This window comes from Ischnura elegans, chromosome 1, assembly GCF_921293095.1.
Source record: "Ischnura elegans chromosome 1, ioIscEleg1.1, whole genome shotgun sequence".
Classification (NCBI taxonomy): Eukaryota; Metazoa; Arthropoda; class Insecta; order Odonata; family Coenagrionidae; genus Ischnura; species Ischnura elegans.
In genome coordinates this window covers 145,895,090-145,907,474 of record NC_060246.1, presented here as the reverse complement: position 1 = coordinate 145,907,474, position 12,385 = coordinate 145,895,090, and the positions used below count along the sequence as shown (strand labels likewise).

The 12,385-nt window shown below is 34.7% G+C and overlaps 2 protein-coding genes across 2 annotated transcripts in view; one reads left to right on the top strand and one right to left on the bottom strand.

Moving 5' to 3' along the window:
* The first annotated feature begins 940 nt into the window (after positions 1 to 940).
* LOC124171664 lies at positions 941 to 3,113 on the top strand. Its single transcript, XM_046550897.1, has 2 exons — positions 941 to 1,403; positions 1,935 to 3,113. Exons 1-2 carry the CDS (start codon positions 1,119 to 1,121, stop codon positions 2,793 to 2,795), a joined length of 1,146 nt encoding a protein of 381 aa, XP_046406853.1. The 5' UTR covers positions 941 to 1,118; the 3' UTR covers positions 2,796 to 3,113.
* Positions 3,114 to 6,102: 2,989 nt separating this feature from the next.
* LOC124171657 (trichohyalin-like) overlaps positions 6,103 to 12,385 on the bottom strand; it is a 62,274-nt gene continuing 55,991 nt past the window's right edge. Inside the window, exons 19-21 of the mRNA XM_046550884.1 lie at positions 10,259 to 10,402; positions 7,660 to 7,978; positions 6,103 to 6,556 (exon numbers count right to left, since the gene is read on the bottom strand). Of these exons, the coding sequence (XP_046406840.1) occupies positions 6,487 to 6,556; positions 7,660 to 7,978; positions 10,259 to 10,402 (533 nt within the window). The 3' untranslated portion in view covers positions 6,103 to 6,486. The remainder of the gene's footprint in view (positions 6,557 to 7,659; positions 7,979 to 10,258; positions 10,403 to 12,385) is intronic.

Sequence of the window (12,385 nt, the reverse complement as noted above, 5' to 3'; positions counted from 1 at the left end):
CGCTAAGAAGGGCACATTGATGAAATCAGTGAACCAAAGGAATTAGCTGGAGAAATGGAGAGCAGTACAGAACATATATTAAGGTTGTATAACTAAGTTGCTAATAATGATATATTTAAGGGTCAATAGCTGTGTATAACGAGCATTTATCCTAGGCAGTACATTCAGCATTTGTTTCTTTCCAAATCAGTAATGCTTGGGCAAGTACACACAGCCTAAGGTGAGGTAATGTTTTAATGAATTAACATATATTCCAATGGGAAAATATAAATAAATCATTTGTAAAAGCTTATGCTAAATTATTTAACCTAGAAAAGAATTAGCCAGGATTCTGATCTTGAAAACTTAATTGGTGAAAAACACCTAGGTTAAGTGGAACTCCTGCCTAGCAATGTAAGTAGCAGCATAAGAAAAAAATTAATCAAATCTTAGCGAAGTAGTTGCCCAGGAAATAAAAATTTACTCAAGGTGGACTGCATGCATGATAACTTAGGCTAAATACACTTTATTTTCAGTAAAAAAAAATAAATTCAATTGTAAAATGGTATGGTATGATTTATCAGAGAAAAATATTGAAATCAATATCACAAAGTCATCTACAATAATTTAAAAAAATTTAACTGGCAAATAGGATATAAACTTTAGTTGATGTAAACGGGACACCAAAATATTTAATATACACCTTCATATTTAAATTAAGTACACATCTTACCTTGCATTATTTTCCATTTTTATGTCGTATATATTAGTATTAAAACTGTGTTCTCGGAAAAAATGAGAGAATTTACATGCTTTTTTTAATGTCAGCTTCATCTATTTGAAACTTCAGACGAAATCATGAACATACACATGTATGTTCATGGACGAAATATTTCTTCTGGATTTGAAAGGACCCCGCGGCTACATGCATTTCGTTATTCAGTTTAAAAATTGAAGAGCATGAAAGGAGGCGTGCGTGGTCTATTCAAATTTATATGCAATGGGTATGTTCTCGTGTGATTAGGGATGGCTTGGCATTTAAATTTTCTTGGTTGAACGATAAAAATGCGGAAAATAGTCACGATAAACATAAAGTGACAATTGGTGTAGATTCGACTATTTCGCTGTAAGATTGAGCCATGTCTGTTTCCTGGAAAGAGGCATTGCTCCAGTTTGCTGTCAGTGAACTTTCTAGACCAACTTGTTCGTTCGTGGTTGATCATCTAAAGGATGAAATACAATCGAGTAGGGACAATCTAATGATTGCAGCTCTCGGTGCTGTGCTTATGCCGTCGTATGATTCCTCAGAGGAAGTGGTTAAAACGCTAGTGAATGACACATCAATGAGAGACAGTTTTTCGAAAATACCACGAAAGGAATCATCTCTCGGCAGATATTTTTGCATCAGCAGTGACCGTTTGGAGGTATGCACTATCGTATTGGATTATCATTGTATCTGCATGCTATCTTATATTCCGTTAGTGGTCTCCTTAAGTAATGTAAACAACAGTAATGCCTACGCGTTTTCACTGTTTAAATTTTGACCCCCGCTGATTTCACGTCTTTATTTGTGACTGGAGGGATCATTAACCTATTTTACCTTATTTTATAAGAAAAACGGTTGATTTAACATTGGAGAACTGTGGTTCAAGTTTTAGGTATGGAAAAGTTTGTGTATGGTTTCACCCATACTTACCGCTCTTCCACATAGTTTACACATCGACGACCAACGTCGAGTAACTGCGAAAATTAAAGACTTAATTGGAAAAATCATTGAACATTAGTGTGTAATAATCGGTATAAATTGCCAGAATTATGTCCAGGAAAAGACTTGTATTTTGTACGATTCCAGACTTCCTGGAAATTTGATAGTACGACTTTTAACATTTATTCAAATTGAAAATAATTCGTTTCTATTTTGTGTGGGGATTCTATTAGACTTTGATTTTTTTCAGTGTCTAGTTCAAGATGTTGGAATGGTGTTGAAAAGTGAAAGGTGTCCGTACATCTCTCTTCAGGATGGAATCCTGTTTGTTGCATGGATGCTATGTCAAACAGGAAGTGTCGAACCTCCAAAAGAACTGGTTGAGCCGTATATCACCTGCCATTATTTGGGTAAAATTATAAAAGCATTAGCTTCGATTAGTTCAGAGAGGATATCTTGGCCTTCTCGTTCCCAAACCCATGAAATTGTAGATGCTTTTGATAAACTCTATGGCTTTCCTGGAGTTGTTGGAGTTCTAGTTATAAGTAGACTGCCTATATTAATGCCAGAAGATATGAAAAGTGATGTTAGTGTATGCTATAGTATCGATGACTTTTATGACAGTGCATTTGACTGCCCAACAGTGGCATTCCAGGTTGTAGTTGATCATAAAGAAGAAATGCGTGATGTTTGTGTTGGTCTTCCTGGAAGCTGGCACTCAAATAAGGTTTTACGATCTAGTCGACTCTATTCAAAGCTCATTGGTTCTGGTGGTGATGATAATTCTATGCTTATAACCGAGGGATACCATTTGCTTGCTGATATTGATTATTATCATTTGCCAACCCTGATTACCCCCCATGACCTGAAAGTGAGTGGGGCTTCCCAGTTTAGGAACTCCTACAATCAAATGCATAGAGAAGCTCTTAATTCAGGTTATGCTGCATTATCCAATTTTTTCAGTAAATTTTCCAGACTGAAGACACTGAATGTAGTTGACAGGTGGAATCCAATGAGGAAAGAATTCAAATTAGGGGATGACATTTGTCATTCTGTATCTTCTGTTACTTTGGCTGCTTGTGTATTACACAATTCGTCATTAAATTCTTAAATGGTGTCTATGTCTAGTTTGTGTAACAAAAAAGGCTGCATTTGAAATAAATTCATTTTGCAGTTTTAGAAGTTTATTTAATGAAAATTCATGCAAATGCTTTTTGTATGAGGTGAGCTGCCTTAGCACAGCATGTTAGGCTTTGTAATGAATCTGTTTTAAAAAAATTTCTGTAACTATAATGAATGTTCAAGTAAGGATATGGAGGTATTGAAATCAAAGAAAAATTTTTGGGCAGTTCAATAGTTTTATTAATCTTCTCTTTCTCAGCAAGGTGTTTATTTGTGAAATGTGAAATACAGGACGCCCTTATGAATTGAAGGTGTTTATGAAATTCCCTGCACAAAATGCAGAAAAATGTATAGTTGTAAAATGGGACAGAGCATCAAAACAAGGTTAGAAGAGCACCACCGGGCCACCCAGCTCCAGCAACCCTCAAAATCGGCGGTGGCAGAGCACATAGCCATAGGACATCTTATTAATTTTGAGGAAACCAGAGTTCTCGCCATGGTCAACAGATTTAAGCCTTGGCTGTTTTGATAGATGATAGAAATCCAAAAACAAAAACTCAATTTCAACAGGGATGGCGGCCTCCAACTGAGCAACTCCTGGATGCCTGTTTTGAACAGACTCTCCTCCTCCACCTCTCCCCACTACCTCATTCCCCCTACCACACCCAACCCACCTAATTGAAGAGTATATATTACAACCCACACTGGGAGCAGCCCAGTCACCTTTGGAGAAGTGACCAGCAGGGGTCATGAAACATCTGGAAATAACCTGTACTATGTGGTAAGGCTCAAAAAAAAATATTTTATAAAACCTGAACCACAAACAAGTCTGAACGAAGGAATTTTTATTTTCTTTTAATTTCTGATGATATTATTTGATGATAACCTTTAAAGATACTAGTGTCTTTATGAGAAAATCATTGGTTTAATACAAATCAATTATTGAATGGAAGGTCCTCATTCCACTGATCTCTTCTCACTTCTTGGAACAGTCTCTGGCCCTCACCTGAAATCTAGCATTTTCAACATATTTTGTCTGTATGACTTCCCATTGAGAGGTTAGAATTCTTGTTTATACTTGAACTTCTATATTCTTCAATCGTTAGTTTGTGCCTGTAAAAAGTAGAAAATGCATAAATCTCTGTATTTGTTACATAATATTCCCTTATTTCTCCCATTTAACTATCAGTGACAACAAGGATTATCAAGTGATATTTTTTAGAGTAGATGGGCCCGAAATACAGGCTTAAGACTAAGATATTAGGAGGTCATAAGTCATTAGGGCCAATGCATTAGGAACTCTTATGGGCCTCTCTCTGGGAAAGTTGATCACGTTTAAAGCTTCAGGTGTACAGGGTTCCCACTCAACTGTGAAAACCTTAAAACCGTGAATAAGCCGTGAATTTCGTCTACTGTGAAAAAACCTGGAAAAAGCCGTGAATTTCGCCATGAAACCTTAAAAATATCTCAATCTTGATAATAATACTACGATTGACTGATCTAATTCGATAGGTTAATCATGTTTCACGGTCAGGCATGCGCAGACTCTTAGTCTCCGCATTTCTCTACACACGAATATTCAAAGTGTAGTAATTGGTCTTTACTATATGATGACACATTGACCGATATTTTCCATTTTCATGGCGGAAGTGTGTTATTTTGTCTAAGCGTTTCAATTTCAGTGATAGCTTGGGATGGACTTGTATTCGGAAAAGGACGAATGAAATAACTTGCATTTCTAATGGACCCAGAATGAACCATTTACGAAAATTATCTGATTTGAAACTCGGTTCCCACACAAAATTAGGGCACATGCCATATGCTTCGAAATATGAGTTTGCCATTGGAATTTTACTTAAGGAAACATTTATACGGCAAATAGGCTTTCAATTTATGGCAATATGTAGCTCTCAACAAACTACGCTCACCTCGTTTAAATTTATGTGAATAATAAAGTAAAAGTGAAAATAACCTGTTTCAGCAGGTATTTATTTTGCCTTTATATATTTAAAACCAAGTGCATAATACAGTAGAACCCCAATCTATCGTTTCCGCAATGACCGTTTTCCTGCATTTATCGTTAGCCATTCCTGGTCCCAAATAAAGTTCCATAAAGGAAATGTAATTTTTTCCCGCATCCATCGTTCTCCGAAGTATCTTTTTCCGATTGATCATTTGAAGATCGCGGTCCCGTCTTATAATTTTTCCGCATCCATCGTTTGACGAAAATGAGACGAAGTGTATACAACGTGTTGTTTGTGGCAAATAACGACAGACACTCCCAGGAGATTGAATTACTATTAGGAGAAGCTGAGTGCCGTGGGATAGTCACATTAGCACATTGCCCAAGATCCGCTAACCCCCTCCACTCAGAACTCGCCTCCCCCTTCTGAAGCTTTCCTCTTCTCCGAAATAAAAAAAAGGTCTCTGCTCGCGCAGGGAATGTATTACGAAGACTTCAGCTTCGAAAAAAATATCAAGTCACACAAGAACAATAGAAACGTGTTTCGCCCCCCCCCTTCTCTCACCCACTGACCTTTTTCAGCCTAACTGCTTCAAAGTTCCCAGTTTCTGGAGGTCAACTGCTGCATGAATCACCTATTAGCCCAAAAGGTGTCTAACAATGAATTTTGGCAATTGGCATTATACTTTTATTAGATTGAAATATTTGTAGTGTACGTAATTCAAAAAAGAATGAGACCAAACACGACGTATTTCTAACGTTATTTAAGCATTTAAAACAAGAAAATAGTTGGAAAAATACAATGATGATTTCTAGCGAAACTCAATATCCTCGTAGCTGAGCTTCTCGGCAGTTAATGTGGCATTTTTCCGAAAACAGGATATTAGATTATTATCAGTTATCAATTTACGAGTTATACTATAAGTCTCAGTTGTAAAAGTTACTGAGGAAGGGATATCTTCTTTAGATATTTTGTTTCTCCCTACTAACAATCACGTTATGAGCTTCAGAACAAAGGCAACATTCATTGGATGTCATTAGTGGCAACATTCTATGAAGATAGTACATATAATAAAGCTTGTCCACAGCCACGACCAATTCCTTAATCGCCGAGGTGATTATGTCAAAAGGACCCCACAAGGGAGCTCAACATTTAGCTATGAAATAATTTTTTATCAATCATTTCATTTTCTGTTCATGGAAAATGGGAGCTTGAAAAAAAAAGCGGCACTCGAAAATAATATTCCTTACTGTATGTACACCTTCCAAAAATTCCTTCTTGAAAAAATCCCTTTTTCTTTGAAACACTGAAAACTGTAACTCCAAGGCTGACCCAAACTGCATGTTTTATTTAAATATTTATCATAAAATCAAAAAACAGCCAAGAAGATCTTTTACATTGGACTTATACACAAAGCAACAATGGAAAAATATGTATACATAAAAGGAGATAAAGTTCAAACTTGAAGTTTAAAAAAAATAAATTTTCACTTGAACTATCAGACTAACTTTCCTTATATGGCATGTTTTTTCTTCTCTTTTCATGTATTATTCCCCCAGGGCTTATGAATTTCCCCACTGTCCTACACCCAATGGAGCTAAAACTCTTAATAACAGGTTCAAAAATTCAGTGAATACAAATTAAGTTTCATTATTATTACCTCTCATTGAAGATTATGCATTATTGATTGCTGTGATGAATGAATTCAATTCATGTTTAATCGTCTCTTTCAAAGGAACTTGTGGAACTTGCTACTTCTGTTATGGAATATCCAGCTTTCAGTAACCTAAAGTTTATACAATAAATTAAAAAAACAAATAAGACAAATTCAGTCATAATAAAATATAGCCGAAAAATAGTGACGATAAAATACATATGAAAATTGTAGCCATTATGAGATAGCGTTGAAGAGGGTACATGTCAAGATTCTGTTAAGTCATCATATGCAATGAATCAATAGCAAAGCAACCTCAGTATTTTTTGGAAAATATCTGAGGAATTAAAAACGATTCCAAGTTTTTCTCTTGTTTTTTCCATCAAATGTAAATATATCTGGTACATATTAAATAAAGTTTGTGCACAAGTGGACGTAGAAGTTGCTTGCTGTCATACTTAATTTCATCTTGAACGAAAAAAATTCAATGCATGGGTAAACATTCTCTTAAGATTCTTAAATTGTCTGATACATAATTACAGCATTAGCAGTGAATTTGTAAAAATCCTTATAAAATTAAAGTATATCTATTTTTTTTATTTTGATAGAATGGATCAATAAATAAAGCGAAACTACTTATTTAGAGCAAGGTCAAATAATTAAATACTCCTAAGTTCAGAAAATAAAGGCTCACATATATGTTATTTCTCAAGGCAACTTCCAAGTCTCTCAACTGTGTAATTGAACACATTTGATTTATGCTTGAAATAGTATACACCAATGGGAAAGGCTTTCCTCATTCAAGGCTGACATAATGTGTGCTGGAATCTATTAGGACATGTCGAACAGAAAATCTCTTTGGGTAACTCACTAGTGAGGAATGACAGGATGCTGTTTGGATCCTCTCTCTACTCTTTCTAAAAATTATTTTGGAGGAATAAAACATTAGGGGAACTTTAAAAATGCACACTAAATGCAAATTGGGGAAATATGTTGCTTTTGGGGAAGGGCACCCCTGCTAGGATTCAACCTATTTTTTTTCAGTTGTTCATAGCTTTCATTAGATTTAATCTTGAAATAAAAATAGCCTACTGCTGTTCAAACTATGTACACATATTATGAATAAGCATGGCATTAAAAACAAATTACTATAGTTTGAAAAAATTTGTGCTGACTACCGATTGATCCATCCAGGAATTACTCTATTCATTAGGAGTGGATCTTAATATACTTACAGCTGAATATTTGAATGCTGTACTTTGGAAAATGATTCCAATAACTGCTCAGATGTTGAACGTTTAGGTTTCCTTAGCTGTGATTCTTGATAATTTTGATGGTGTATATGAGGCCTGTCATGGAGGTCACAGTGACACTGTAGCATCTGCTCCATTTTTGGTGTATTTACTAGTGCCAATAAAGTTCTTGATCCTTGATCCCTTGAAAACATTCTTCGTGATGTGCTTTCTCTCCTCAGACATTGCAGTTCAGAAGTACTCGAGGTCCTCCCATGGACTCTTGCTTGAAGTGTTTTCATTAGGTCTTCAAGACTTACCACTGTAAAGAAAAATACTGTTACTTTTTTCAAATCCATTTCTTTTACGTTGTTTTAATTGAAAAAAGGAGTGGTATTTCAGGTATATTTCCATATCAAATAATTTTAAAATTAATAATATTTTGGGTATTATTATGGGAATTATTTCCCTCTAAAGGATCATTTAGGTATTTAAAAAGAGGTCATTAATGAAAAAGTAGTTAAGTTAGGGTAAATTTGGCTTCCAAAAGGTAAAATGTGAAGTGATGCTACATGCAGCCAGACATTTTGGGCGGCACGCGGGTTGCATAGACTCTAAATTTGTTGGTCATTCTCACCCATCATAAAACCATTAAATTCTTTAGATAAACTTTAAACTTTGTCAAAGTAATCTTGAATGTTATATTCATCATTAGTAATTGGTAAAACGAGCTGAGTTGTAGTGATTTATTCTCCATAGCTGTTTGTCTCAAAATTCAGCCTTAATTTTTGCAAAATGTTAAACTTAGGGGCTCAGGTGGCAGTGGTTAACAATATTCGATTTAAGAAACATTTGGCTCTGAGACCTTGATATGAATTGGCAACTTTCCTGCAAAGGGAAATGATCTTGAGATTTTTCAGCCCACCCTAATACACACACATGCGTGGAATGCATACCCTAAAGGCCTCAAGGACTTTGATACTGATTATATATATTTTCTTATGACAAATACTCTTTATTCCTTTGAAATGCAAAAGCGTTATGTTTTTACATAAAAATTTTGTAATATTTTATGCATCTTAATGCCTAGCTAAAATATTGTCGCCAAAGGTCTGAATTACTAGCCACAGTGCTAGCCTATCCAGACATGTCACACACAGAGATCAGGCCTGCACCATTCACATCACAACACTTCTTTCAGAACCACTTCTTTCTCACAGAAACACCTCTTTCAGAAGACTTTCCCCTCATCCTTAATCTGCTCCACAGAATGTTGTCATTGTTTTCTTGGGGACATTTTAAAATACAGTAGATTCCGTTTAATGGGTCCACCGATTACTTGGGGCAGCCGCTTAATTGGGGCAGATCTTGATGAACAGAACCCAATAGAGGAATATCCCAGGGTATTCTCCGCTTAATTGGGACAGCATGCTACTTTATTGGGCCATGAGTCGGCGACATAAACTCTATACTCGCGACCAAATTAAAATTTTTTGTTTTCAGAATACTATTTTTTCATATTTTCCTCCTTTGATTTTTCACAAATGTTCCTATTCTTGCCCTATTTTGAAAGATCTTGTTGCTATACTATTTGCAAGAGGATAGGACTTTTCTTTAATAGGACTTAGTAAAAGACATTCATTCAGCATCGCCCGAGACTGTGAAAACTATTTTTAACTAAATTGTTATAATTCCTAAAAATGATTCTAAATTAACTAAGATCGCTGATTTATTAATCAAATTAATATATTAATAAACTTATGTTGCATTATAAACATTTTTTAGTCTTCTTTCTATCATTTCAACGTTTGTTTATGCCCATATACAGGATAGTTCGCCTAATTGGGGTAGCCGCTTAATTGGGGCAAAGTGCACAAGTCCCGATATGTCCCAATTAACCGGGATCTACTGTATTTATAAAGGGAAAATGATGCAAATTTTACTTAGGCACTATAGTTTGCAGTCGTGTTTTAAGTTAATTTCAAAATTTTAGACTTAATTTAATTTATGCATCAATTTTTGTAATTTTTCATGTTTTTCCTAAATCTGAATTCATGTTTAAATCAATTAATTTTCTACCAAAATGTGCTTCCTCATTGGAATAGCACTTAACATCAGTTGGCTTACTTCTCTAGTGCATTATGTACCAAAGACTTGTTCTTCGTTTTGTATAATATGAGAGAAGTGTAAAACGTATTAATTTATTGGCATAGAGGTTAGGAGAAGGTAAAGTATAATATGAAGAGGAAGCTTGGATATTGTAATGATTGGAATTATGTAATTCTGAAGATATACTCTGATGTTTTAAGTCAGCAATAACGTGGAACCAAGTGTAGTTGTATTGCAAACATTTTGGCAGTGTAACATACTATAGAATTTATAATTGAAATCCACTGGAATTTAGAAAACAATGCAGTGATATGACAATTTAAATCAGCTCTGGTAGTATAAAATGACTATATCTTTTAAATATCACTGTATGTGATAAGACTTTCCTATCAATGTTTCTCGGTACAGCTCAATTATATTTTCCGCAAAAACTTAATAATCATAAATTTTTTCTGATTGATTTTACCAGGAGTAGGAAACCTTTCAAGCTTACCATAATGTTGCAGTTCATTTTCCTTTTCCATTTTTGTTTTTCTTCTAACTTCAAATTCGTCCTCTGAACACCTTTCATTGGTGTCGGTATCAGAAAAAACATCACTTTCATTTCGTCTCCAAAGTTCCATCACTTCTTTTGGTTCTAGTGGTTTAAATAGGGTCAAAATTATTTTTCATTAAATTTCAAATTATAGCCATGAAAATTCTGAGAGCTAGTGAACAAATGAGCAAGACTGTCATAAAAATGGGTGAAATAATAATAATAAAAGGAATATGAGTATTCTATAAGATTTGATTGACATGATGTGAATGTGGGTGAAACAAAAACCATTGTGGCCACAGGGATAAGAAAGATCTTTTTAGCAAAGTTAGCTGCATTAAAACTTTATATAATTTGTCTTAAAAAGATTTGATTTCATTTTAGTGTTTCAAATTGAATTTAATATTGTTTAAATTTTCTTATATAAATTCATACAATGATTTCAAATTTAATGTATGGTACGGCTATTTCCATGTGGTATGAAAGACTACGTTCTGTCTTCGAGAGGCTGCAGAATTTAATTTTTGGCATCAATTAGTTGGAATTCCGCAAGAAGATTATAAAGAAATCTTAGTATTTTGCTGTAAAAAATCGCTATGTATCAATGAATAATCTTTCAAGGTCTGTTGCTTTTAAATTTCTCTTGTCATTCTTGTTGCTCAAGGTTGAATGCAACTCCATATTTTTAGTGGTCATGAAGATAATATGTCTATTTTCTTTATGATTTCAATTTTTTCTTCATTTTTGGGTGAAATACAGATCTTGCATGGGACTATATGTTTTTGGAGCGTTGTTAGACCGATGCAATTTATACTTCATGAGCAAGCGAAACCTGCTATCAAGACAGGAAATTTGATGATTAAACTTGTACATCATTCTCTGCCACTGTGAAGAAGCTATTCATGTTGAGTATGTAGGATAGATTAAGAAGATGTATAGTGAAATTAAAAAAAATTTACTCCTAAAGGAAACTATAAGGGGGAATAAACTTAAAGGGTCATAGTGACAAAATGGAAATTCTGTGAAGGAGGGAGAGAAGTGTGCTTTTCACACAAATGAAAAAAATTGTCGATAAGTGGAAATTGATACGTGGAAATATTGGAAATTTGATGAAACCATATGATTAAAAATGAATATGTTTATTAAAGTAGATCCAGAATAGGGAAAATAATTTATGGAAGATCCAAATGATGGGGAGAATTGGTCATGAAACTCAAGGGACAGGGAGGAAAGAATCAATTCTAGAACCTCAATACATCAGTTATATGCCAGTTATAATTGAGGGGATAACTTAATATGGTGCCTTCCAGGTTACACTGTAGATTTGAAAGAAATCTATTTAGGGAGTCCGGATTATTGCATATTCTGTGACCACGGATGGATTGAAAGAATGGAGGGAGCGTTTGGCACTTAAACACTCGCTCACACACACACATTCACCCAGCCACCTCCACGAGCCGAAGCAGAGGGGAGGGGAGGAAGAGTGAGGTTGGGTGTTAAGGAAAAGTAGGAAAGGGAAAGGTAAAAAAAAACAGGGAGCATGCCTGTGTAATGGGTCAAACCATTACAATACATGTATATGTTGAAGTACCTGGATTCAACTTCACTAGTATGGCAATTTACACTGATTTTTCATGTTTCTTTAGGGTTATGGACAATTGATAGCATAATATTCAGGATACTACCTCTATGGAAAACACAACTCCTAGTGAAATATTAGAATGTTTCAGTAGGCAAAGTAAAGACTTATCATTAGAAAATTAGTTATTTTAGAGAGGAACTTAAAGACTCACAGGATCACCTTAAGCTTGATGATCTCATTAATCAAAGTAGCTGAGGTTTGCTGAGACTAGCAGATAATTATGTCCTAATTTCCATTTATTGGAATTTTAATGCTAAATCAAGGTTTCCAAGACAAGGGAATCCATAAAATATGAAACATCAGTGTAAATGTTTGGTCATAAAACATTGAATACCTATGGAAATAATAAACTAGAGCAGCAAAGCATTCCAAGTTATACAGGGTGGAGAAAAATTGTGTCACAAAATTTTTACCCTTGATAGCTGATGCCAATAATAACCAAA

Coding starts and splice junctions, on each gene's coding strand:
- LOC124171664 (XM_046550897.1), top strand. CDS start 1,119: ATGTCTGTTTCCTGGAAAGAGGCATTGCTCCAGTTTGCTGTCAGTGAA. Junction 1,404..1,934: donor TCAGCAGTGACCGTTTGGAG/GTATGCACTATC, acceptor GATTTTTTTCAG/TGTCTAGTTCAAGATGTTGG.